We start from the raw sequence: 24,967 nt of genomic DNA, 5'->3' as shown, positions 1-24,967 counted from the left end.
CCTAGGCTAGTTAATTTGGGCATATGCTTACTTCAAATTAACTATTGGGCTTGAAAATTAATTGGACTTTGGCAAAATTACGGTGTTGGCCCTAAAATTAGAAGCCCAACATACTCATTGTAATGTGATGTCAAACTTTTCTTTTAGCAATACCAAAAATGGGAACCGATGGATGCTCGGTAGAGTTGGCAAGAGCTACTACCGGCATTCCTCAAGGTGAGGGTTCAAACCCTGAAGAGTGACAGACGCGATAATTAACACGACTTCAAAGAGGTTGTCCTATCAATATTTCGCTACCACTGTAAGATCTCCTCGTGGGGCGTCCGGATTAGTTTAGGGCGGGCAATAAACCCAAAATACCCTAGGATATCGGATGGTTTATACTAAAAAAATACCAAAAACGGGGGGAAGCTTTTCTTGAAACAAAAATAAAAAAATTTATGAAAAATCTTAGTTTTGACCTTTTAAATTGAACAAATTGTTGAACTAGTGGAAATATACTGACATACAAAAAAAATCAATTAATGAAAATATTAATTCACAATCAATTAATTTGATAATATCTATATACATTATTCATCAATATAAAAATTTGGAAAAACTAATTCTGTAATCTTTTTAAATATTGCCTGATTAAAACTCAATCCCTAAATTATAACTCTTTATAACTTAGTCTCTCAATTCATCTATCTATAACTCTGTCCTTAATCTTCTAACTTTTATAAGTTGGTTCCTTTCCTTTTTGGCTCATTGCTGAATTGTCACCGAGTCATCCTACTTGTCAGTTAATATTATTAATGCTGTTAAATGTAAATGATTTGGCCTCCCTGTAGGTTCAGATATTGAGAGAGAGTTTTAAAAAAACAAACAAACAAAAAAGTACTAGGCTGGGGGTTTGATGAGGAAGAAAAAATACAACTTTGCCGCGAGGACGAAGTTTAGCGAGTACAGATTTAAGCAGCGAGAAGGAAGAATACAAAGCAAGTTTTGAATATGAAGATCACATGGGTAGTTATTGTATAAAGTAACTAATAATCACTAGGTGGTTGCTTTATACGAATGACACAGCTTCGTTGGTATCCGCACATCGAAGTCACTCTTGGATATCTCTTCTCCCTATTCTAGGGTGTGAAAACTTCTATGTTATATAAATTGATTTAGAAGTTGCTTAAGCAATACATTATTATCAATAGAGACAAAATTAGGCAAAGCACATTGACATTCTGTTTTTCTCCACTCTTTGTCACTAATAATTCAGCAGTCATTATGCAAGTTTTGCAGTAGTCCCTTCTTGACTGCATTTTGCATGTATGAAGGTTATGAATAAATAATGACTTTGAATATGAAGAAACATGGTAGTGTGGCTTGTAGAGTCTGATACATTTAGAAGCACACAAAGAGGAGAAACTAGTCCCGTGAAACACGGTTGTAGGAATTCTAAACTTAGTTGTAGGAGAAATGGCCCATTGGAAGAACATATATGCAACAATGCACGGAGAGCCTGATAGATCAGCAAGATTAGAGAGCTAGTTTAGTTGATGATGCACAATCACCGCCTCGTGGGATGAGTTATGAAGAAAAAGGGCCAACCTATGAACGGCGCAAAACACTGAAGTTGAATGATTGAGTTATATTCAATCATAGTTAAAAGACTCAATTTTAATTGTTGGATTAAAAAGATTATTTTTTTTTAAATTTTAAATAGTCATTTTGTAATTCATTTAATTTTAAAAGAAAAAATAGTATTGGATGAGTGCTGTTCAATATATATATATATATATATTGTATCTATAGGTGTCCGATATAAGCTATAAAGTAACAGGAAGTTTCACTGCAACACTAGAATAGTAGAATACATCAACCAAATTTAAAAGCACAAGGTCTGATAACAAACCAAATTCAAAATACTTACAAAATTATGTGAACTATATATTAATTACAAACGTTGAAACTATACGATGCTGAATTGGATAGCGTATCACTTCAGCATTGCTTCTACATTGTAGGGCAGAAAGTGATGAGATACCTGGAAGCTCTGCATGTATGGAGGCTTCCAGAATCATCATAAGCATAACTATAAGCCTTTGGGCATATTGCCTTGAAGATATGAGCCGACAGAGTTGGCTTGCATGCCTTTGGATCTGCAAATTTCCCAGTACAACAATGCCTTGCCGATTTAGTAGCCAGACAAGCACTCTTACACCCTACAACTTTTCCTCCGATCTTCACCTCCAACGCCGACGGACAGCAGAAGTTCAGATCCACCTCGCACGCCGCCACGCCGCAGCCGATTCCGCCTCCCATTGGTTTCATCGAAACAGGCAAGTTGAATCCGTCCACCAGACTCACATCGTAGAAATGCAGCGGAGAAGAGGACGATCCAAGCGTCATTTCGATTACTGTTGTAGGAGGATTACCTGACCTGCCTCTGCAATGGAGTTTCCCGGCGCAATCGCCGGTGAGGCATGATCCGTCGCCGGTGTTGTTGAACGCGCAGTGTTGCCTTCCCCAAATTCGACCGGACCATTTCTCCTGGACGTCGAGTATTACTTCTTCTCCGCTTCCGAGGTGAAACCCTCCCTTCCTTGGTGTTGGTTGGCCGGCGCTACCCAGTATTCCAGGCCACACACTTTCCGTGCAGTTGTTCACAACTATGAGTTGAGCTCCATCTGCAAAAATCTCGTGTCAACATTTTTGGACAACAACACATGCGCGCAAAAGATTTGTTTAACTGGTCAACTAAATGCAGGATTGTATTATAGTATATGCAAATATAAATTACATTTTGTCAAGTAAGTAAGTGAGAAGGATAATTAAATAAAACTGATAGATTAATTTGATGTAAAGGAGATGGAATCAAGGGATTAGAGATGAGAAATCACCTATGAGAGAGCAAAAGGTGGTGAGGTATAAAAAGAGAAGAGGAAGGAGAGCAGAGGAAGAAGTTGTTGCCATTAGTTGTTGAAGTTTAATTAATTTTTCAATGTAGGATTGAAAGTTCGAGTGGTGGATGAAAGCTGCTATATAGTTGGCAGGAGGTGAGGTTTTTTAAGATTAAAACACTGCCTTTCTCACACTCAGTGTTACTCCTACTAATCTTTTACTTGATTTTATCCACTTCCAATCTGGAACTCTCCACTCCTTAAATTCAGCATATATGCATTGCTTCGTAACTCAGGATTCCTCACTACAGAGTCGTTTGATTAAATTATAGGGAGCTCGATTTTTTATATTTAAGAGGTGGCCGACATCTTTTTACTGTAAGGATCCTATATAAAAATATATTGCTGCTGCTTCTACTTTTAACTTTGGTTACAGTCTTTCTACTTTACATTAAGTAGATATATGGTTTTTGATGGTTAGTATCCAATCCTTATCTTTGCCTAGACGAAAATTATGTTGTGCTCAGAACATTTTGCTTTATGACAATATTTAATTATAATCCTGAGTGTGTTTCCCTGTTAGCATAGATAAGCATATGATACAATATGATTGTTCTTTATGCTTTAGTTCCGCATTGTAGTGTAAGATTTCAATTATGGATGTGATTTTAACCTCAAAATTAATAATATTCAAATTTTCAAAATTCTTCTTCGGTAAAGCACCCTCATTGGTTTGAGTAATGCTTGTAAATTTTTATCATTAATAAATGAATAGGGCCATTTGCAAAATATAATGTCTTGTTTGGTAGGAGGATAGGGGAAAAAGGTTAAAATTACTTTGAAATCTCTTCCAATACATTTAAATTCCACACAATTTATTGAACGATTAAAATAATTGTCATTTTTTATTGAGTTCTCAATAAAACTTGTGACATTAAAATGCGTCATGAGGAGTTATCTGTAATTCTCCCGAAAAGAAAAAAAAAGAGGTGGGGGGGTTTTGGATCTATGTCCATTGAGATACTCTGACTCGATAAATCCATGAGGACAGCAGAGATTTTGAGTTCGCAAAAGAGCCGTAAACATTGCTTTTGAGTTCGCAAAAAGTGATAGAATAGGACTGTGCGGAACTCTTCCACTCTAACGGAGTCTAAGAGGATTCCTACTTGTGAAAGCATCAAGGTCTCCTAACTTATATTTCGCATCACATTGACTGCACTGGCTCTCTTTTTTGGTTATGCTTCTTTCATTTTTTTTTTTTTTACCAAATAAAAGTTCATCTATTTTTTAAAAAAAAAATTAAAATTACTTATCTTTTTCAGTTTATCTTTAAATAGGCTCTTCCACCTCCACTATGCAAACATCTTATCATCTTATATGTGGAATCCAGTCTAGACAGTGGTGCAAGATAGTCTCTTCTGGGTTGGACATCGAAAGAGATTACGATGGCAGCGGCTGATTTGCCTTATCTTTTTGTAATGCTCTTTATTTTATTGTTCAGTTTGCACTTTTCGGACTGTTGCTATCGTTTAGGCCATATCGGATATATCTTGCATGAGTTCAGTCATCTTTTCTGGTCAAGATCGTGATTTAGATGCCAAACATGCACTTAAGTACTGTAATAGGTAATTATATATCCTAAAATCTTTCAACTGTACAAGGGTCTAATTACCCAGTAGCTTCACTTCCAATAATTAATCTTCGTTGGTAAAAAAAAAAAAAAAAGAGAGAGAGAGATTTCAGGGCACAAGATTTTTTTTTTTTTTTAAATAGAAGTTGCTCCACAGATCATTAAATGATAAGATCCAAATTGAAAAGAGAGAGGTTAAAAGAATAAAAATATAACCTTTTCCCCCCAAAGAGCGGTAAGTAATGACAAATCTCATGTTAAATGTAATAGCAATACACAAAGAGGGAGTATACAACTTACAGCATAAACAATTGATTTTGCTGAGTGAGAAATTCAAAAATTAGTTCATGGAAAGCAAAAACAAATGCTCTCAGAGAGGAAGATTTAGTCCTTTTCCAACATCAACTCCAATCACCTGAAGTATTCCTTTGTTGATTATCTGTAAGCGAATACCATAACAATCACACAATAACCAAACTCAGAAAACATGCTTACCTGTTTTGCACCATCTGCCAAAAAATAACAATACTCACCAATTCTAAAATGAAAACACCAATTATTCCAATCATGCAAGCTCTAGAGTTCCATATTTCAGCTGTCTTTGTGAACCCCAGAAATGGAGCTTTAAACTGTGGCTCTACTTTGGGCAATTCTACCTGAAGAGACCCAAGTTCTAAGTTACTTAACAATCTTTCACTTAAAGCCCAGATATCTGAAATTCCCGGCATGTTAAGCAAGCAATACAAGATAAATGAGGTATTATGAATGACCTAATTGGGAACGGGATAAAAGCATGATTTACAAAATTTCAGAAAAGAAAATGACGTATGAATGACTTAACTGAAAAATAAGGAGACAGAAAGAGCAAAAATATAAGCAAGAATGAGAAAGATGAAGAACATACACCGGGCGGGGACTTCACTGCTTCGACTCTAAAGGAATTTCGAGTTTTGTTGAGGTGGCCTCCGCGATTAAGGCACGAATTTGGGAGGAAGAAGAGCTTCTGATGCTGATAAGTATTAATATTAAGCGGTAGAATTCCAGATGGGAGAAGAGAAGATGATTCTATAGCTGACGAAGCAGCCATGGCTTTTTTTTTTCCTGTTTTTTTTCCTGTTTCTTTTTCCTCCCTTTTCTTCCTCAATCTCTTCTGCTTCTGCTTCACCCTGCAACAGCGCAACTTATATAGTGTTTTTTTTTTTTTTTTTAATTTTCTTTTTAATTTTGTGTGGTGGAGATTCGAATTGGGAGGGGAGCTTAGGTACGCTTCTCAGTTCCCACCATGAGCGAGAGTCTTAATGGGCCGTTGATCACATACCACAGGCCCATCAAGGGAACATGAAATGACTCTTTTTTTGGTTCAATGGAAGAAGCTCCAGCGGAAATTTGTCAGAGAAAGAATATCAAGTAAAAAATTTTCCCCCAAATATAAATATGAATTGACAGAAAGGTCACAGATTAAAACAAAATTGAATAATACGCGGAGAAATTACGTTGGTGATTTTCTAGAAAGATTAAATTATTTAAAAAAACTTATAATTAATATTGGCATATCCAAATTCTCATTCATTGATTTCTTGTCAATGCAAGTCTTATCAATATCATCAATAAATATAAAAAATTACATGAAATGGTATTATCCATAAGTTAATGGATGAGTATTGTACAATTTATAAAAAGAAATGCCTAATATAGATGAATATTGGTCAAAGTCATGCAGATGGCCGCTCAAGAAATGATTTTATACAAAGAAGGCAGAGCTCAAATAGCACCATCAGTTTCAATTGCCAAGGTTAAACTAAACTGTAACGAAAGGGTTCTATTCTTATTTCTTTTTATATATTCTCCACTCTTAAGACAGTTTAATTTTTAGGCAAAAAAAGAAAAAAAAAAACGGTAATAGAATTAGATCTATTACATTTTGGCACCAGTGATATTTTGAATTAGTCTGCCCTAGAAATATTCATAAAACAAAAGGAGCAATAGAATACTGATTTATTCCAACATGGCTCTTAATTACATGCTTTTAACGTGTGCACACACAAAAATGTGAGAATTAGATAATTAACTTATAAATAAAACAAGGGACTACTTGAGACTAAAGTGTGGACCGTAAGCTTAAATACATTCATGTTATTTGAAGATTATTTCGTGCCCCGCTATAACAATATATTATCTCGACCTTCCAACAATGGAATCATAATCTCCATTTTAATTATGTTTAATCAAAGAACAGTGGTTGGGCTCTTAGAAAGGCTGCAATAGTGATGGCCATAACTGTCCTCTAAAGTTGTTGAAATAATGTCCATAATCTTGTGACACTTAATGAGATCCTCCTGTAACCCAAAAAAGAAAAAGAAAAAAGGGAATAAATACCATAAGTTATAAATTTTACTAGAACCGGGAATAAGAGCCGGCCTGAAGGGCTGGGCTTGGAGGCCCTATTTAAATAAGGGTTTAGGCTTTGAAAATAAATTTTTTTTAAAATAATTGGGTTTGAGAACTTGGCCCTAATAAGCCCTGTAAAAAAAGGGCTCGGGCTCGAGTAACCCTTCAAGCCCTGTTATATATTTTTTTTTTATGGTAGAACATATATTTGAAGCTAAGACATGCTCACCTAATCCTATACGCATTATATTATTGTTAATTTTAATTTATTTTAAACTTAATTTAATATAATTTAATAAATATCAATATATAGTATAAAATTCCTGATATTTTTTATTTTTCTATAATTATTATGTTTGTGTATTTATAAAAAATGAATTATTTTTTAACCAATATTTAAATTTTATTAATAGACTTCTAATTGTGTGTTGTTTAATTTTTAAAAAATTATGAGGATTTTATTTTTTTAATTTTAAAATATTTTAATTAATTTATAATGTTTTTTTTATTTTTTTTTTTTTTTTTAAAAAGAGCTTGAGAGGCTGACCCTGAGCCCTTCACATAAGGCTGGGCTTGAAAAATGGAGTTCAAAATAGGAAACCGGGCTTTAGGGCTTAGGCCCTTAAGGGCCGGGCCCGCCCGTATTCCCAACTCTAAATTTTACATTCAACTAAACAGCACCATTAGGAGAGTATTAAATTAGTATCCCTTAATTACCTTCTGACTTTGACTGAGTAATTTCATTATGTAAGCAATGAAAGCATCAGACACAGCGGGATATAACTCCTCTAAACTGCACCATAGTGCTGATATTCCAACAACGCTTTGCCTAAACCCCATCATTCTCAGATCTGCCACATGTAGCATCCAACATTAACAAGCAAAATATCCCTGTCTACCTATATATATATATATATATATAGCACACGAGACATCATTATATGAACAGTTACTATATATACAAGTGCATATCAATCTCATGATGAACGCTATGATTAGTCTGTGATATATATATATATATATATATCTCATTGTTTCATATTTGACTTACATTATATAGAAACAAATAATATCGTTTATTAGGTCACATGCCAACGGGGCAAAAGCAAAGCAATAAATTATATGCAATTTGAGGCATACCTAAAGTAGCTTGAAGAAGCAGTTTGGTGACTCGTGACATGATATTCTCATGAAGATTGGGTCTCAAGGACGAGGGAACATAGCAGACTACGGTTTCTACGATGGAATAAGGTGTCACAGTGTTAAGGCGCCACCCTACTGCTTGTAACAGTATCAGCTCCATTCTCAGGATTGTGTTTGATTCATACGAATGATCCAAGCTCTCCATCTATATATGACATCATTCAAGTATATAAAGCCACACAAACTCGAGTTGCAATCAAAAACAATATCCATTAATTTGAGTATCTGGAATTGGCATGCTTCCAAGTTCAAGAAATCATTGCATTACAATTTCATAGAAAAAAGACACGACAGTACGTAGTACTTCTTTCTTGAATATGGGGTTCCTAATAATCAGTCGTGCGGTTTCTCTTTGAAAACTCCAGTGTGAATAGCTCTAGAAATTAAGGTTATTAATTAGTACTAATATCTAATTAATAGGTATGAAGCATACAATAGCAGTTACGACAATCACCTGAACTTCATGCAAGCTGAATGCTGATGTCTCATTAAACTTTATCGCAGTTGATAGACACGTAATCGACAGCAATTCAACCATCCAATATTTCCAATCCTGCAGGCATAAACATTGTTCAAAAATCTTATCCTTATTCTCAGCAAAATTAATCACATAAGCCACCAAAATGTCAGTTACAATATTAACTTTAATCTTCAAATTGAGTTAGTGAACGAGTTCATATTTAAAAGTTAAAACATTGTTAGTTAGATCAACCAAAAACATAAACTGACATTAATTCAGCAGATAATTAAGGAATCCTTACATTGCATTGACAAATAGATATAAATCGGTCTAGGTAATTGGCCGCATAGAAGACTGTTCCAAAAGAAAGATTAAGGCGACTTCTACACTGCAAACACAGTAAAAGTTAATAGACTGAGAAATTTCATTAAGGGTGTCAACTTACGGGTATATATAAATATGCATGTACTGTGGTCCTACTATATACCTACTACACACAACAACAATGAAAAAGGTCAGCTTCTTCAGAATTGAGACCCTGAAAAATCAGAAACTGACCTTGAGAAACCATTGAATGACTCTTACCCTAGCAGGAATCAAATTGTTGGAATAGAGATAGTGGACATAATTAGGTTCAGGCATGAGAGAGACCTCCTTCTCGATGCACACACAAAAAGCCCACTCAAACTCTTCATTCTCATACTTATAATCACAACCACTATATCTGAACAAGGGTAGTTCAACATTAGAAGAATCATCATCATGGAAGTCATGGGCGTTCAGGGGTCTCGAAAGCCATGTCTCATGGCACAGCAAATCGTCCATAAGGTATGAAACCAGAAACCAGTGGGGAAATTTATCGAACACTTGGAGGGCAAGTAGAGGATAAGAATTTATAAACCTGAACAATGAATCATTAGATGGTAAGACGCGCCCGAAAGCGAAGTGTAGTTCTATATATATATATATATGAGAGAGGGGGGGGGGAGAGAGAGGAGGAGGAGGAGGAGGGGATGGTGGGGAGGTTAATGGAAGAAGGAAAGTGATAACGTGAAATAAAAGAGGGACACGTCTCTCATGAAAAGGCGTAAATGAAGGGAGGAGGAAAGGGGTTGACCGCCGTGACGAAGTGCGTGAGCCCACGAGGACGATGGTGGCTCTCTTACTCACTCACTCTCTGCTTTCTTAATGTTCTCTCCACTTCCCACCTCATCATCTCATATCTCTTCTCTTCTTTCATTAATTTTGTCTTCAGATATTTTTTACGCTAACACACATATTTATATAAAGATATTTTTCATGATGGAATTCGTTCATGTTTCACCTCACTTGTATATAAATTATTCACTCAATTTTTAAAAATAGTATAATATAATCATTAACATTAATAAAAATAATTTTAATTATTAATTTTTTCAGATAAAGATATCAAAAATTATAAAAAAAGTCAAAATAATTTTGATCCTTATATGTAATTTTTGAATCATTTATTATAAATTTTTGTCCTTTTTATAATTTTTTTTCATTGTATAATTAACTAACAATTAAAATTACTTTTATTTAATGACACAGGTCAAATTACACCAATTTAAATGTTGATAAAATAATTTACATAACAAACTAGTTTAAAATTTATAATATTACTGAATCTAAATTTTAAAAAATAATTTATTCATTTTCTTTTTTAAAAAAAGTAATCTAAATTTGTTACGTTAGTGATTTTGTTTGGAAAAACGTTATAGTGATTGAAATGAAATTTAATTTTTTTCTTTTTTGACCAAAAAATGAAATTTTAATTTAGTCATGTAAATAAAATATATTTTCATTTGGTCCTGATAAAATTATTAATTTATTTTGAAATTTTATTTTTTAATTTAAAACTTAAAAATATAATTTTACTAATACTCCCCCCATTTCAAATTATAAAATACTTTTAGATAAAATTTTACATACCAATAAATCTCATTAAATATATTTAACAATCTTATTTTTCTAATACAAAAATAAAACTTTTAAGAATGCCCATCATTTAATATATTGAAAAGAGAACGGCTAAAAGTTAATTATAGAGAGAGAAAGGATAATATCAAAATTGATGCGTGTAATGAAACTTTAATTTACTCAAAGCGTCTTATATTTTAAAGCAAAAAAAATCCTTTAAAAATATTCTATGATTTGAGATGGAGGGAGTATTACTTTTTATATCAATTTGATATAACTATCATTAATAATATGACATAATAATTTTGTTAATAGATGATTTATAAAATATAAATATATTTATAAACGTTCTTTAATGAATGATATTTTCCTTCTTCAAATGAGTTGAAGACTTGACTACCCTTGGCATTTCATAATAAACAATAATATTATGATGACTTATAAACTTATTCTGTTGTTGGGGGGAAAAACATTTTTTTTAACTGGTAACAACTGTATAATAAGTAGATATTAATAGTCATTATTATTAGTTTCACTGATAATGCATTTATTCGTAAGGGGTCAAATTAATACATGTCCATACAATATTACCAAAAAAGGAATACACGTCTGTACAAGTATTACAACAGTACTCTGCTGTCACTGAATTAACAATTCAATGTGAGGATATTTTGCTCCAAAAAAAAAAATCAATGTGAGGATATTATGCGTAGCTCGTAACTGCATTTTAGATTATGAGGTCAAGTGGTCAACCATTGTTTGATTCTTGGAATCCTATTTGTCTAAATTTTGTTTCATAAAAACAAATACTGAGTTAATTATAATTTTTATTTTATGATTTAATTATAATTCAATGTGAGGATATTTTGCTCCAAAAAAAGAAAATCAATGTGAGGATATTATGCGCAGCTTGTAACTGCATTTTAGATTATGAGGTCAAGTGGTCAACCATTGCTTGATTCTTGGAATCCTATTTGTCTAAATTTTGTTTCATAAAAACAAATACTGAGTTAATTATAATTTTTTATTTTATGATTTAATTAACCATTATAAAGTATATATAGATTAATTTTTTATTTAAATAGTTCCCTGGTGTTGATTTTAACATAATGATTTTATTGATAGAGCTTTTTTTTTTTGTGTGCATTCGAAAGTTTAGATAAATAGGATCAGGTGGCTTATCAATATTAGAATGTGCCTCTTATAAATTGTTTATTAACAAGGTTCTTACCTTGACAATGAAATTTAATCTTACAACTTAATTTTGTAGATCATTAGTCAAATTTTTATAAATGAACCAATGTCTATTTACTATTGATAATAAGTTTATTTGTAAGGGTTCAAATTAATAATTAATAAATATATTTTATAAATTATATTCACCAAGAATGAAGATAGTTGTTGGCCTAAAAAGGGTGAAGATCGTTGATTATGCTTGAAAAATAAAATATTTATATTATTTATAATCGACGGTGCACAAAAGCATAAGGTTTGGGCTTGATCCGGCCCAAAGAATGGGTGTGTTTGGACTTTGGGTGCTAGAATATCATAAATGCTTCCAAATTTCTTCTTAATACTATCACCAAAAAAGGGGCAGGGGGGTGGGAATTTGCTTCTCCTTCTTTACTGTTGAGTTAGTAAAGGGAAAGAAAAAAATAAGGAAAGAGAGATAGTCACGAATGAGAACGAAGGGTCGAAGACCTGACCTCCATTGAAATTGTCTCTTTCTGCTGTTGGTGGAGCTGCAGTGTGCAATTCTCTCCATTTTCAAGGAAATTGGATCGGTTTAAGAAATGCCCGTGAGGGTACTGGAGAGTTCGACTCCTTCTCAGGTTTCAGGTATCTGCCTTTCCTCCCAATTCATTTTTTTGGCGCTCAAAATTGGCATTTATGAATGCATTGTCTGTTTATTATTGTTACTATGTTTCTTTTCGTTTCTCTTTTGGGAATTATGAAGACTATTGTCCGTGGTAATATTTTCGTTTTCATTTGATCGTTTCTGAAGGTGCAAATTCAGGCCAGACATCATTCCAAGCCTGTACACTTTTGGGTGTTGGCCAGGTAAGTTCATTAATTTCATTTTTATCTTTTGATGGCCCCTTTGAATCATACGGAAAATCAGTATGAATTACCAGAAATCAAACAAGCTTCTCAAGGATCTCGGTTCATTTGTTTAAGGTCAATAGCACTTTTCTATGTTCTTTTACTCCAGGGTCCAGGTCATGAACTAGGTACTTGATTTAAACAAAATATTGATCTGCTCAATATGGAAACTGGGACTTTCATGTGGCGATGACAAATTATATGGGTGCATAGAGTCCACTGCATAGCATTGATTGGCACGTATAGCTGGGATATCTTGTTACTTTATTGTTGGATATCAGCGAAGATTTCTAATGCTTATATAAGAGAGCTGATTCTTAGGTTCCCTAGCTGAACTTTTATTTGTGTAAACTGAGCCCCTCTTATGGAGAGGCAAATAGAGGAAGTAAAAGACGTGGGCTGACAGATTAAGCAACCATTTCTGTATGTACTTAAAGGCATGAAGGATGAAGGGTGGAATATCAAATATGTGGCATGGAACTTTTTTTGCGTATTGAAGTTCTTAGCAAGTTCTTGATATTTCAAAAACGTCCTTGATGTGTGTATTATGAGTAAAATCCAAAAACGTCGACAAGTAATAACACCAAAGATTAGGTGGTGGCAATTAAAAGGTGAGAAGCAAGATATTTTCAAGCGAAATCTTTTGGATAAAGGAATTTGGGAATCTCAGGGAAGTGCTAACATCATATGGGAGGATATGGCTAAAAAGATACGGGAGGTTGCAAAAGTAGTTTTGGGAGAATCAAAAGGTTCTGGTCCGAGAGATAAGGAGTCTTGGTGGTGGAATAATAGTGTACAGGACAAAATCAAGTATAAGAAGAACTGTTTTAAAGCCATACATTTGTGTAACAATGAGAAAAAATTGGGGGAGAGGTACCGTATGGCTAAGAAGGAAACTAAGAGAGCTGTGGGTGAAGCTCGTTCTAAAGCTTTTGAAGAATTTTATAAGAGCCTTGAGACGAAGGAAGGAGAGCGAAATATTTATAAGATTGCCAAGAGTAGGGAAAGAAAATCAAGAGATCTAGAACAGGTAAGGTGTATTAAGGATGAAAAGGGAAGAATTTTAGTTACAGATGATGATTGAAATTAAAAAATAGATAGGAGACTTTTTCTAAACTTTTCAATGATGGAGAGGATTCATCTAGGAACTTGGAGGATTTAGTAACTGGTGAAGGAGAACAAAATTTGTCATTCTATCGAATAATACGTGATAAGGAGGTAAAGGAAACTCTTTAGAAAATGGCAAATGGTAGAGCCAATGGACCTGATTGTATATCTATCAAGCGTGGAAATGTTTAGGTGAAGAAGAGGTGAGATGGTTAACTAAGTTATTTAATGTGATTTTACGGTCCAAGAAAATGCCTGATGAGTGGAGGAGAAGTACATTAATTCCTATTTATAAAAATAAAGAAGATATTCAGAATTGTACTAACTATAGAGGGATTAAACTCATGAGCCACACAATGAATTGTGTGGGAGAAGGTAATTGAGCACAGGTTGAGATTGGAGACAAGTATTTCTGAGAATCAATTTGGTTTTATACCAGGTAGATCAACTACAGAGGCGATTTATCTACTAAGAGGATTAATGGAAAAGTATCGTTGTAAAGATAAAGATCTACACATGGTTTTATTGATTTGGAAAAAGCTTATGACCGTATACCAAGAGAAGTGCTTTGGAAAGCGTTGGAAAAAAAGGGGAGTACGGATTGCTTATATTAAAGCCATACAAGATATGCATGAGGGGGTTAAAAACTAGTATAAGAACGCCTAATGGTCAAACAAAGGATTTTCCTATAAAGATTGGACTACATCAGGGATCATCTCTGAGTCCTTATTTGTTCAACTTGATCTTAAATGTTTTGACGGAACATATTCAAGAGGAAATTCCGAAATGTATGCTCTTCACGGATGATATAGTTCTTATAGCAGAGACAAGAGAAGAGGTTAATTGCAAACTTGAGTTATGGAGGAGGACATTGGAGTCGAAAGGTTTTCGTCTGAGTAGAAGTAAGACGGAATATTTATATTGTAAATTTGGTAAAAGACTATTCGACAATAATTTGGAAGTGAAATTGGGAGATCAAATTATACCTCAAGTGGAAAAGTTTAGATATTTGGGAGCCATTATTCAAAATGATGGCGAAATCAGTGGAGATATTTCACATAGAATTCAAGCTGGGTGGTTTAATTGGAGAAAAGCTAAAGGAGTTATTTGCGACCGTAAGGTGCCTAATAAACTTAAAGGAAAGTTTTATCGCACTGCTATCAGACCGGCAATGTTATATAGTAGTGAATGCTGGGCTCTAACGGGACAGTAAGAGCATAAAGTTGGAGTAGCAGAGATGAGAATGTTACGATGGATGTGCGGACATACACGTAAAGATAAAATTCGAAATGAGCATGTACGCGAAAAAGTGAGGGTGGCACCTATTGAGGAAAAAATGGTAGAAAATCGGTTGAGATGGTTTGGGCATGTACAAAGAAGACCAAGGGAGGCACCAGTGAGAAGAGTAGAACATATAACTTTAAGTCCGATTAAGAGAGGTAGAGGAAGGCCTAAGAGAACACTTTTGGAAGTTGTTGAACGCGATCTCTTAATTATAATATTCCTAAAAGTTTGATAAATGATAGAGCACAATGGCGTCTTGCAATCCATGTAGCCGACCCCACCTAGTGGGATAAAGGCTTGTTGTTGTTGTTGTTGTTGTTGAAGTTCTTAGCAAGTTAGAATTTTCTGATTCCTCAATTTCATATTACCCAATTGTCATTAGCTAAGCACACCGGTTTCAATTTGTAAATCAGAATGGCGGGGTTTTGGGTTGGTGATAACCTATATTTCGTTATGGCATTTATGATCTATGTGCATATGGGGAAAATATGCTTATCTCATGGATGCTGTGGTGCTTAGGATGCTGTAAAGTTCTTTTGCTACAATGACTACAAACTTCATTCTTTTGCATCAGATAAAATTGGTTTCTTTTGTTGTTTACTTGAATTCTTTCATGGCTATGATTAAGAGTCAATTTCTGATTAAAAAGTCTCAAATGTATGTAATTAAGAGATATCTTGGTGAAGCAATTTGTAGGCCATTGAATTATGATTTACATCTTTCAGCTGGTATGTTATTTTGGCATAAGTTGAAAGTTCAAACATGTACTAAAGTCACTTATATTTTGCAGGCTTTTTCAGGCACCCAGAATGTTTCTAGCCTACAAAAGGACGAAGCATGGAGAGTAAATGTGCGTATACAGGGATGTGACCTTGAACATGGGTATCTATGTGGTACCATGGAAGCTCTGAATGTTCCTATGGCAGATACGCCAGTAAGCATTTTTTTTTTTAAATGTTCCTTCCTTTTTTAACAGGAATACATGAAAGAAGTCAAGGTTGAAGGCTACTACTAGCCACATGATTGACCAGTTTATTCCTTTTGCAGTTATGCTTGATTTTTCGATCAAATGATTGGAATTATTTATTGTGTCAATTATTGTTTGCCACAATTTGGACTCTAGTTTCTTTTTTTTTTTTTTTTTGACAGATTAAGCAACCATTTCTGTATGTGCTTAACAATCTGTTCATAGACATGTTTATGATTATTCTATGAACATTTTTGGCAACAGGTTTGCAATTTCATTTTCTGTTAGCAATAACTGATATTACTGGTGAGCTAGCCAACTTGTGTTTTGAATGTTTAGGTCTTTTTTATTGACTGCAGGCTAGGACATTAAATCTTTTGATTGTTAATATCCTTAATTAGAAGTCACTTTTCTCTCATGTTACATTGCAGAAGTGACCAGACCAATGTGATCTGGTAGAATTTTCTATCTGTATTCCGTTCTTTACTTCTCTTGTCTATATGTGTTTATATTATAAACCTTCAGGTTATAGCAAGTTGGTAGCATTACAGATTATCACATGTCCAGTAGGATTTATCTAGTTGCAATTTAAGTTGAGACGGCTGTATCCTTGTACTTTTCCCGCTTCAAATTTGTCCTAATGGTTATCTATTAGAAAAAAGCATATTATTGGTCCTTATTAATAAGCATCCAAGAACGATATCCATTTCATTCGCTTTGTCTTGAATTGTTTACTCAGGTAGTAACATTCTGGGAAGGGGAGATTGTTGATACCAAGAATTATACTTTCTTCTTTATGGCAAATGGAAGCAAACGTATGTTTCATCATGGAATAGTATGCTTTTTGTTAGTGAATTTCATTCTTTTCAGGCCCAAGTGGAAGCTGATGGTGGCAAGTCTTTGGACCTGAGCAACTATCCTTACATTTTTATGGTAACTTGATTTTGATTGTGCAAAGAATGATCAATTTTTCAAAAAATAAATTTACTTTATCTGAACCAATCTTTACTTTTCTTGACTCGTTATTGCAGAGATGGAAAGAACAGTACTTTGTGAATGTTGGAACAGATTGTGGGTTAACTATAGCTGGCTTTTACTATGTCTGTTTTTTTGTAGCGATGGCTCTATCAGCGGGTTCTATTATGATCCCAATAGCAGGTGCTTTTCTTATACTTTTACCCTTCTGTTTAATTTTGCCTTTACCCTTTTAGCCTGGCTTTAGCACCGAAAGTTATTTTTAAGGCTGGGCAGTGCAAGCCCTACACAATTGGTTTGAATATTAGTCCACTTGTCCACATAGGGCTTTTAAGTTTTATCCCTTTTCACTAATAAAACCCCAATAACCTACCAGCAGGCTTTGTCCAAATGGTTAGGGATTTGGGCAGCTTAACCTAAAGTCTCATGTTCGAGTCTCAGGATATGCAACAGCACAGTCGAACATGCAAAGCATGTATCGCCACTAATACCTATGAAATCTCCTCAAAAAGGCCTACCTAAGCGGGAATCTGAATTAGTCTAGAGTGGACTGGGTGGGCAATGAACCCAATATACCCAAATCCTTCAAGATACGGAGTGCGAAAGCAAAAAGAAAAAAAGAAAGAAAAAAAAAAAACTGCCCAATAACCTTTCACTTTTAACTAACTACAGCTATCTTAATATTATTGTCTATATAACACCATGAAAATAGAAGAAAGCTTTTTATTTTAAACTTCTGGGAAAATTATGCTAACTTCCCTGAGGTTTGCCTAAAATGCGCTTGATGCCTCTCTTTACTTGAAAATTCGTATTCGATTCCTTTGACAATTGTCATTCAATGCATATTGCAAGGGTTTTGCGAAGGGACACTACTTTTTAGAGTTAAGGAGCCAGGAACAGATTTAGCTACCTCTACCTGGGCCAATGGCTGAATGGATTGGGGCCAAAACCTAAATTAAAAGTGGCTGCTTTGATGAAGTTCAACCCTAATTGTCTTTTCATGTTTAATCAAGCCAGTCAGCCAGGCCTTTAAGGATACCTAAGTAAATCTGTTTATAAGAAATGAGCCATATGGTTTATAACTTTGAATTGTACGGCTTGCGATAAATTTTATTTTACAATATGTATGTATGTATGTATAGATATATATATTGATGTGAATCTTAACACTTAAACAAGGATGATTCAAATCAATGTTTCCCCTGTTATTCTGTTAATTTACTGGCTTAGTACGTTATGAAGGCTTTTAAGTATAATACATGGACCCGTTGCAGCCCTTTTCAGAAGCTTGAGTTGAAATCCACAAACGATGGAAGATTGGGTTTCAGTTTTTCATCATACGAGTTACAATAAATTGAGTTGGAGATCGTTATGAAGAAGACTGCTGGAAGACTACGTGAAGAAGATTTGCTTTGCATGGCGGATATTAGGACTGTGTCATGTCAAAGAGAAATTAGTGGCAAAATGGCATTGAGGTGGTTCTAATTTCTTAACCAAGTGTGTACATTTGAAATGCTGATATTTGCTTGAGAGCTGTATGAAGTGGTCCAACCCTATCAACTATTTACTGTTTTGCTACATATGGAATATGTACATTTGTAATTGCGCGTAAGCTATTCAAGTCATAGATAGTGGATTAACAACTTTTCTTCTCTGATGACGCTGCGATGAACAAGAGTTGTGTTTTCTAAAATTAACGCCAATGAGTAACGTCCAGAAAGCACTTATTTATGTTGTATTATTCTTTCTTTTGTTAAATTTTTTTTAATATAATTTTTATTGAAAGTGCTTTTTGTTCTTCTGGTTTTAGCGAACAATTGGTCCATGCGCAATTGTAGGCAGCTATGGTAGAATTTTACAAACAAGGCTATAGATTTCCGTTCACTAAAATTTGGTTTCCAAGCATCAATACTTTGATAAATCATCGCATTTTCTTTCCAACAAGCATGTAATACAAAAACCAACCAACAAAACCAAAATCCTATTGAAAATTAAAATGAAAAAAAAAAAAAAACAGGGCAAGGAAGCACCAAAACAAATCAATAGTATATGCATTTGGAAAACCGAAGTCACCGTCCTCCAGATAAAAGTGATTCAGCTATCGAAGAACTCTGAGAAAATGAGCCGTCCATGGAAGATGGGAAGGACAAGGCAGAGTGATGATGAATCTCTTGACGGTGCCCAAATGTTAACCCAGAAGATGATAAGCTCAGTGAAGACAAATCAGGTAAAGGTGCGTCCCCATTTAAATACTGCACAACTTGACGCATGCTTGGCCTCCTCAGAGGCTCAGAATTTGAACACAAGAGGCCAAGTTTTAATGCCAATTCTACCTCTTCTTCCCTATACTCTCTTCCCAAAGGCAAATTCTGATCCTTTGCCTCAACAATCTCACCCCTAGTGAAGAAACCATAAACCCAATCCACCAAAACGACACCGTCACTTCCTCCTCCTTGCTCTATAGGCCTTCTTCCACACACCACCTCAAGCGTGAAAGCACCAAAAGCAAAAACATCCGAGCTTGTTGTGGCCTTCCTTAATCTTGTCTGTTCTGGTGCGAGATACCCGAGAGTTCCGACAACATGCGTAGTCTGAGGATCACTGCCATGGTCATATAATCTTGCAAGGCCAAAATCTCCCAACCTTCCATTTAATTCTGAATCTAGAAGAATATTGCTGGCTTTTATGTCTCTATGAACAACCACTTGCTCCCATTCTTCATGTAAATAACATAATCCTGAAGCTATCCCTTTGATGATTCGAAATCTTTGTGTCCAATTCAATGTCACTCTGGGTTGATTATAGAGATATCTATCTAAGCTTCCATTTGGCATGAAATCGTAAACTAAAAGAAGCTCTCCTTTTCTCCTGCAATACCCTAAAAGAGGTACAAGGTTCCGATGACGAAGACGACCAATACTTACAATCTCTGCTACAAATTCTCTCATACCTTGTCGAGATTCATGGGACACTCTTTTCACAGCAACCTCGATCTTCGAAATTGGCATTATCCCTTTGTAGACTCTACCAAAACCACCACTGCCCAGAAGCTCTTTCTCCCTGAATCCCTTTGTGGCTATATACAGATCCTTGTATTTGAACCTGTGAGGACCATGGTCTTGCTCCCAATCTTCAAGCGCCTCAGAAAACTTCCTTTTTCTCTTTATAAAATGAACTACGGCTAAGCTTAGCAGGAAAATTAAACAGACAGAAATCAGAGGTATCCCAACCAGCAAAATCAGAGATTGTTCGTTTTTACCACCACCAAGTTCAGGGAGCTTTGGGAGTTCAGTGATGACAAGGTTTTCAGCCTTCCCATTGAGCTTAAAGCTCCAGCCAAGAACATAATGAGAAGTTGAGACTGACCCTGTGGAAGATGAGAATCCGACATAACTATGCTGGCTTAGTATCCGGGAAAGGTCATGGGATAACGTTAACAATGGGGTTTCTGGTTTTCTAACGTTGACTGGAGCTAAGGTTACACTAATTTGATTCTTGCCTCCATCATAGTCCACCCAAGCCTGCATTGGAAGTCCACTGATAAGGCTCAAGTTCTCAAAATGAAACCCATCAACATAATATCCAGCGGGAGCAGATTTCGCTGAATTCAAGTCGTTAACGTCGATTCCGACATGGTTATCGTTGACATCCTCGAACTCGCTATTCTGAATGGTATCGAGTTCTACTGCGAGTATACGGTTTGTGGGGTGGCCATTGTTGGTTTCGTTGAAGAGGCCGAGGAACTGACTGGGCAGAGCACCTGGGAAAGCCTTTGTGGGAGAAATTACGAAAGCTATTCCATGACCACTCAGAGTTGGGTATTCAGATCTAATGGCGAAAACGAAAGTGGTAGAGAAAGACGAATTTTGACGAAAGCTATAGGGTTGGGGTAGAAGGCGTGACCTTTTTGTTGCTTGATGCCGTTGGTGAGTCGGAGAAGGCCGTCGGAGCTGAGAGAAGAAACTCCGTCAATGGTTAAATCAGCCGATTGGAAGCCATTGTAGATGAAGCTTGTGTCTTCCTTACTTGCAAATACTGTCACTACCAAGAGCAGCATCGTCACGAGCTTGATGGTGGACATGGCTGGCTTTGCTTCTGCCTGCTATGCTTTCTGTGTCTGATGTTTGATATGCCTCGAAGTGAGAACTGAGAAGCATGAGTTCAAAATTATTTTGAAATAAGCCGAAGTGTTAAGGTGGTCCATATATGGAAAAGGGTTCGATAGAAGAAATGAATAAAAATATTTCAAGTGAGAAATTAGTTGAGAAGGAAAATACCATTTTAGCAACAATACACAAAAAAAGAAATTTGATTTGGGCTTTCCTAGAAAGATCCTGGTAGTTTCGTCGTAAAAACTCGAGCTCCCTGCGGCAGTCTTCCTCCTCAAGGGAATATATGTTTGGAAAAATCACATAGAGGTCCCAAAATATATATATATATATATATATGTAAACCAAAAGGTCCCACAATAGCTCTGAAATCCTCTAGGTTTCAATTGCAAATAAATTTTGGAGCGTGTTTAACAAAATTCTCTTATTTTAAAAATACAAAAAATCTCTTCTCATGATTGTCGATTGACGGAGCATCAGAAGTACCCTTGTCGTTCGGCTGCCATTACCGCCAGTTGCTTCCCGACCACTGACCAACACTAGCAACCATAGGAAGAAATTTTTAAAATAAGAACATTTTAGTAAATTCATTTTAAAACTTATTAGCAATTAAAGCCTAGAGAGTTTCAGAGCTATTTTTAGATTTTGTGGGAGTGTTTGGTGATTAGAATTCTTTCATGAGACCTCTATATGATTTTCCCTATTTTTACTATTGAAGATTGGGTTAATTGGGTCAATTAATCAATAAATTAATATGGCCCTATACAAGGAAGACATACATAAATTGAGAAATAATTTAAATATTAAAAATAAAATAATTTATTTATAATCAATTTGATTATAATTTATTATTTAAATATAATTTAGTTATTAAATCTTGAGCCAGTGATTTGATAATTTGATCAAATGGCAATAGCTTTAATTTGAATGAGTGAGGAGAATATAAAAGCTTGAGAGAGAAGGCAATGAAGGTGAGATGGGAAATGTAAGAAAGTAGAAAGGGAAGGAAATGGAAGAGAGGGGACTGACCGGTGGGGCTTCCGAGAAAGGAACCAAACTACCACAGAGCAGCTTCTGCTTTCGTTCAAAGTAAAAGGACGTCTAACTTCCTCCTTTTATTTCTCTTCACTCTTTTATTTCCTTTCCATTGTTTCTTTTTGGTAATCATCGTTTAAATTATATTTACGCGTTACAGTGTTTTTTAAGAAATTATCAACGTTAAACTACCAAAATCAATCCCGCCAATGGCCTCTTTTTCACTTCCAAAATAAAAAAGCTCACAGATTTATTTTTTGGAAAATAGAACTATTAATCCTTCTAATTTCAACACGTTTTGATATAGATCTCTATAGTTTTTTGTGTTGCTCCTAATCCTTTTAGTTTGTTTGATATGCAATATTAATTCCTTTACTTTTAAATATGCCTAAAAGGATGGTAACATGGCACTAATAAGATAAATATACTGACTTATGACTAACGTGGCTAATTTGTACCAGGTAAAATTATGATTCAATAAATTAACAACAGTGCCTACCCCTATTCCATTTCAAATTTCATATTTCAATTTGTTGAAACATAATTCTACTTTATCAAAAAAATATGATGACCTTAGCCACGATGGAGCATGTTTAATATTGATAGTTTCATCTCATCATTTTATTTTGACATATTAAAAAAATATAAGAACTGATGTTATATGCCAAATAATTAGAGGGACATGAAACAATATTAAAACTATAAAGATTAATAATTATATTTTTTTATTTTTTTTCTTTGAAGAGATAGTTCTTTATGATGGGAAAGAAAAGAAACAAGGAAAAAAAATAGGATCTGAACTTCAGTTTGTAAGAATTATTTAAAAAAAACAAAATTTGCATGGAATTTAATCTTTTGTTTCAATTCAAATTAAACCAAAGAGAAGTTTGCTTCAAATAATTTATCCTTTAAAAACCTTAAAACTTGTTATAAATTTTATAAATACATAATCATATAATTTTTCATTAATATGAGCTATTGAAAAACTATTCAAATTGGTAATAAATTTATAAAAATTTAAATTTGGCAAGATGCATTGAAGTTTTTTATTAATTCCATTCCAGCGAGAAAAAAGTCGTCCCCAAATGCTTCCATTTCCAATTGCCTCAAAGAAGCATGGAATTCCGAGCGAAAACCCAGAGTGAGCCATCAATCATTCTCAATTTCTCTCCTTTTTTTTTTGTGGTTAATTTTTATATACCAAATATTGCTTGTTAAATATTTTATTTTTTCACTTGCATACCTAATATCACTTTTCCACTGTCATTTTCATTTACATTTTCATCGCTAATATAGTAGAAGTCTTTCCTGCAAAACTAGGAAATACTCCCTCCATATTTTAATATAAATTTTTTTTAATAATCTTACTTAATTTAAAATATAGAGTATTGAGTAATTTTTATAATTAATTGTTTAACTATAATTCTATTTCATTTATTATTCTTCTTAAAAAAATAATGTATTGAAATTTTAACTAGCATTATGAATATACTTATATAATATATTTGATAAGGGCATAATTAAAAATGTATAATTTTTTTAAAAAATTCAGGTTTCAAGTAATATTTTTGAAAACTGTAAATTAATTATTAATATCTTATATTATAGTATGAAGAAAATATGTTTTCAAATGCCTACTAAATTGTATAAGTTAATTATCATTATGAATTGATATGTCTTGTATTATTTACCCTAACTTTCATAGGGTAAGTATTGACTAAATTCCCATATTAATTATTTCATTTATTGTAATTATTATAAAACAACCATGTAGTTATTATGATATCTCTTTCCCTTTCTATTATTAAATTATCTCCGACTCTCTTTCCCACCCCATAATTTTCCTCGTCCCTATCTCTAGATTCTTCTATTATTTTCTGGATAAATCTTTTCTTTCTCCCCAAGCATATTAAAGGCGGTGAGGAAGAAAAAATCCAGAAGATTAATATTTTAATAATGTTGAGATAGCACTATTTGAACTCAAATTTCGCCTCCTGCTATTTTTCTCTTTTTATTTTTCTATAAATACTATTTTTGGGGTATAATTGTCTCATCCAGCATACAAAACGTCTTTCCAAATTTTTGTTTTAAAAGCTTTTGGATCGTAACATGATACTGGGAAAAGAGAAAAGTAAAATAACAAAGGAATAAATGCTTCTTGTTTCATATTTTCTGATGTTTGATTCTTCTTTTGTACAAATTTGGTGCTTTTTTCTGAGCTTTATAAAGCTGCTGTGAGCAAAGGAGGCATTCTTCACGTAAAAAGTCAGTTTTTTTACATCAAATTTATTAATTAATTTACTTACTATTATTCATTCATTTGATACTGATAACTCGTATTTACATTCACTATCACAATCAATATACTTTCACATTTTAAAAAAAAAAAATTAGTTATGAGATAAAGGGATAAGAGCAAAATTTCTGAAAAACGAATAGCATTATTTATTGTTTATTTCTAAAATAAAGCAAAATTTCTGAACTCCTAACATATTTTCTTTTTAAATTTAAGGTAAGACTTAAGTATTTAATATTATATATTTAATATACATTTATCCGTCAAATCAAAACAAGAAGATTTTAATATGCTAATAATATTAATAATAAAAAATTGTTATAAAAATAAATAATATATAAAAGATTTACATTTTTTAATCTAATTGAAAACGGGTATCGTAACTATATGTGACTAAGTATATAATTAGTCAAAATGTGCCAATATCAGTGTTTATGAGTTTATTAATGCTTTAATAAAGTGATGAATAAAATACTTGTTAAAACATTCAACATTTTTTTCCGGGGAAAAATCCCCCCACCCCCATGTAAGCATGTTGTAAATTTAGATTGTGAAATTTTTTGTCCTTTAAGTCAATGTTTTTAAAA

The 24,967-nt window shown here is 33.9% G+C and overlaps 4 protein-coding genes and 1 pseudogene across 6 annotated transcripts; 1 reads left to right on the top strand and 4 right to left on the bottom strand.

Annotated features, from left to right (window-relative positions):
• Positions 1-1,802: 1,802 nt before the first annotated feature.
• On the bottom strand, positions 1,803-3,169 carry LOC129289696 (thaumatin-like protein). The gene is made up of 2 exons (XM_054926509.1): positions 2,883-3,169; positions 1,803-2,669 (listed from the first exon to the last, which is right to left on the bottom strand). The coding sequence occupies exons 1-2, from the start codon at positions 2,953-2,955 to the stop codon at positions 1,996-1,998; spliced, it is 747 nt and encodes a 248-aa protein (XP_054782484.1). The 5' UTR covers positions 2,956-3,169; the 3' UTR covers positions 1,803-1,995.
• Positions 3,170-4,707: 1,538 nt separating this feature from the next.
• LOC129289471 (light-harvesting complex-like protein OHP1, chloroplastic) lies at positions 4,708-5,652 on the bottom strand. The gene is made up of 3 exons (XM_054926240.1): positions 5,417-5,652; positions 5,046-5,168; positions 4,708-4,951 (listed from the first exon to the last, which is right to left on the bottom strand). Exons 1-3 carry the CDS (start codon positions 5,597-5,599, stop codon positions 4,883-4,885), a joined length of 375 nt encoding a protein of 124 aa, XP_054782215.1. The 5' UTR covers positions 5,600-5,652; the 3' UTR covers positions 4,708-4,882.
• Positions 5,653-5,956: 304 nt separating this feature from the next.
• LOC129287410 (putative cyclin-D7-1) lies at positions 5,957-9,799 on the bottom strand. 3 transcript variants are annotated; one of them, XM_054923558.1, is made up of 7 exons: positions 9,681-9,777; positions 9,122-9,464; positions 8,865-8,951; positions 8,558-8,656; positions 8,041-8,248; positions 7,618-7,751; positions 5,957-6,848 (listed from the first exon to the last, which is right to left on the bottom strand). In XM_054923558.1, exons 2-7 carry the CDS (start codon positions 9,386-9,388, stop codon positions 6,738-6,740), a joined length of 906 nt encoding a protein of 301 aa, XP_054779533.1. In that variant the 5' UTR covers positions 9,389-9,464; positions 9,681-9,777; the 3' UTR covers positions 5,957-6,737. The 3 variants fall into 3 exon arrangements, with proteins under 3 accessions (XP_054779533.1, XP_054779532.1, XP_054779534.1); XM_054923557.1 differs by having other exon boundaries at positions 9,122-9,799; XM_054923559.1 differs by having other exon boundaries at positions 5,958-6,848; positions 9,149-9,798.
• Positions 9,800-12,102: 2,303 nt separating this feature from the next.
• Positions 12,103-18,671, top strand: LOC129288435 (uncharacterized). Its single transcript, XM_054925000.1, is given in 8 exon segments — positions 12,103-12,343; positions 12,510-12,565; positions 15,789-15,932; positions 16,705-16,758; positions 16,761-16,898; positions 16,997-17,072; positions 17,075-17,123; positions 18,215-18,671. Coding segments are annotated over 8 exon segments (642 nt in total). The 5' UTR covers positions 12,103-12,297; the 3' UTR covers positions 18,294-18,671.
• A 152-nt stretch (positions 18,672-18,823) lies between these two features.
• On the bottom strand, positions 18,824-21,238 carry LOC129288434 (L-type lectin-domain containing receptor kinase IV.1-like; annotated as a pseudogene).
• Between the last annotated feature and the right edge of the window lie 3,729 nt (positions 21,239-24,967).

The sequence above is a fragment of the Prosopis cineraria genome, unplaced genomic scaffold (genome assembly GCF_029017545.1).
Source record: "Prosopis cineraria cultivar Desert tree isolate PC_DT_omini unplaced genomic scaffold, ASM2901754v1 PC12, whole genome shotgun sequence".
In the NCBI taxonomy this organism is placed as follows: Eukaryota; Viridiplantae; Streptophyta; class Magnoliopsida; order Fabales; family Fabaceae; genus Prosopis; species Prosopis cineraria.
This window is presented reverse-complemented; position numbering and strand designations above follow the sequence as displayed.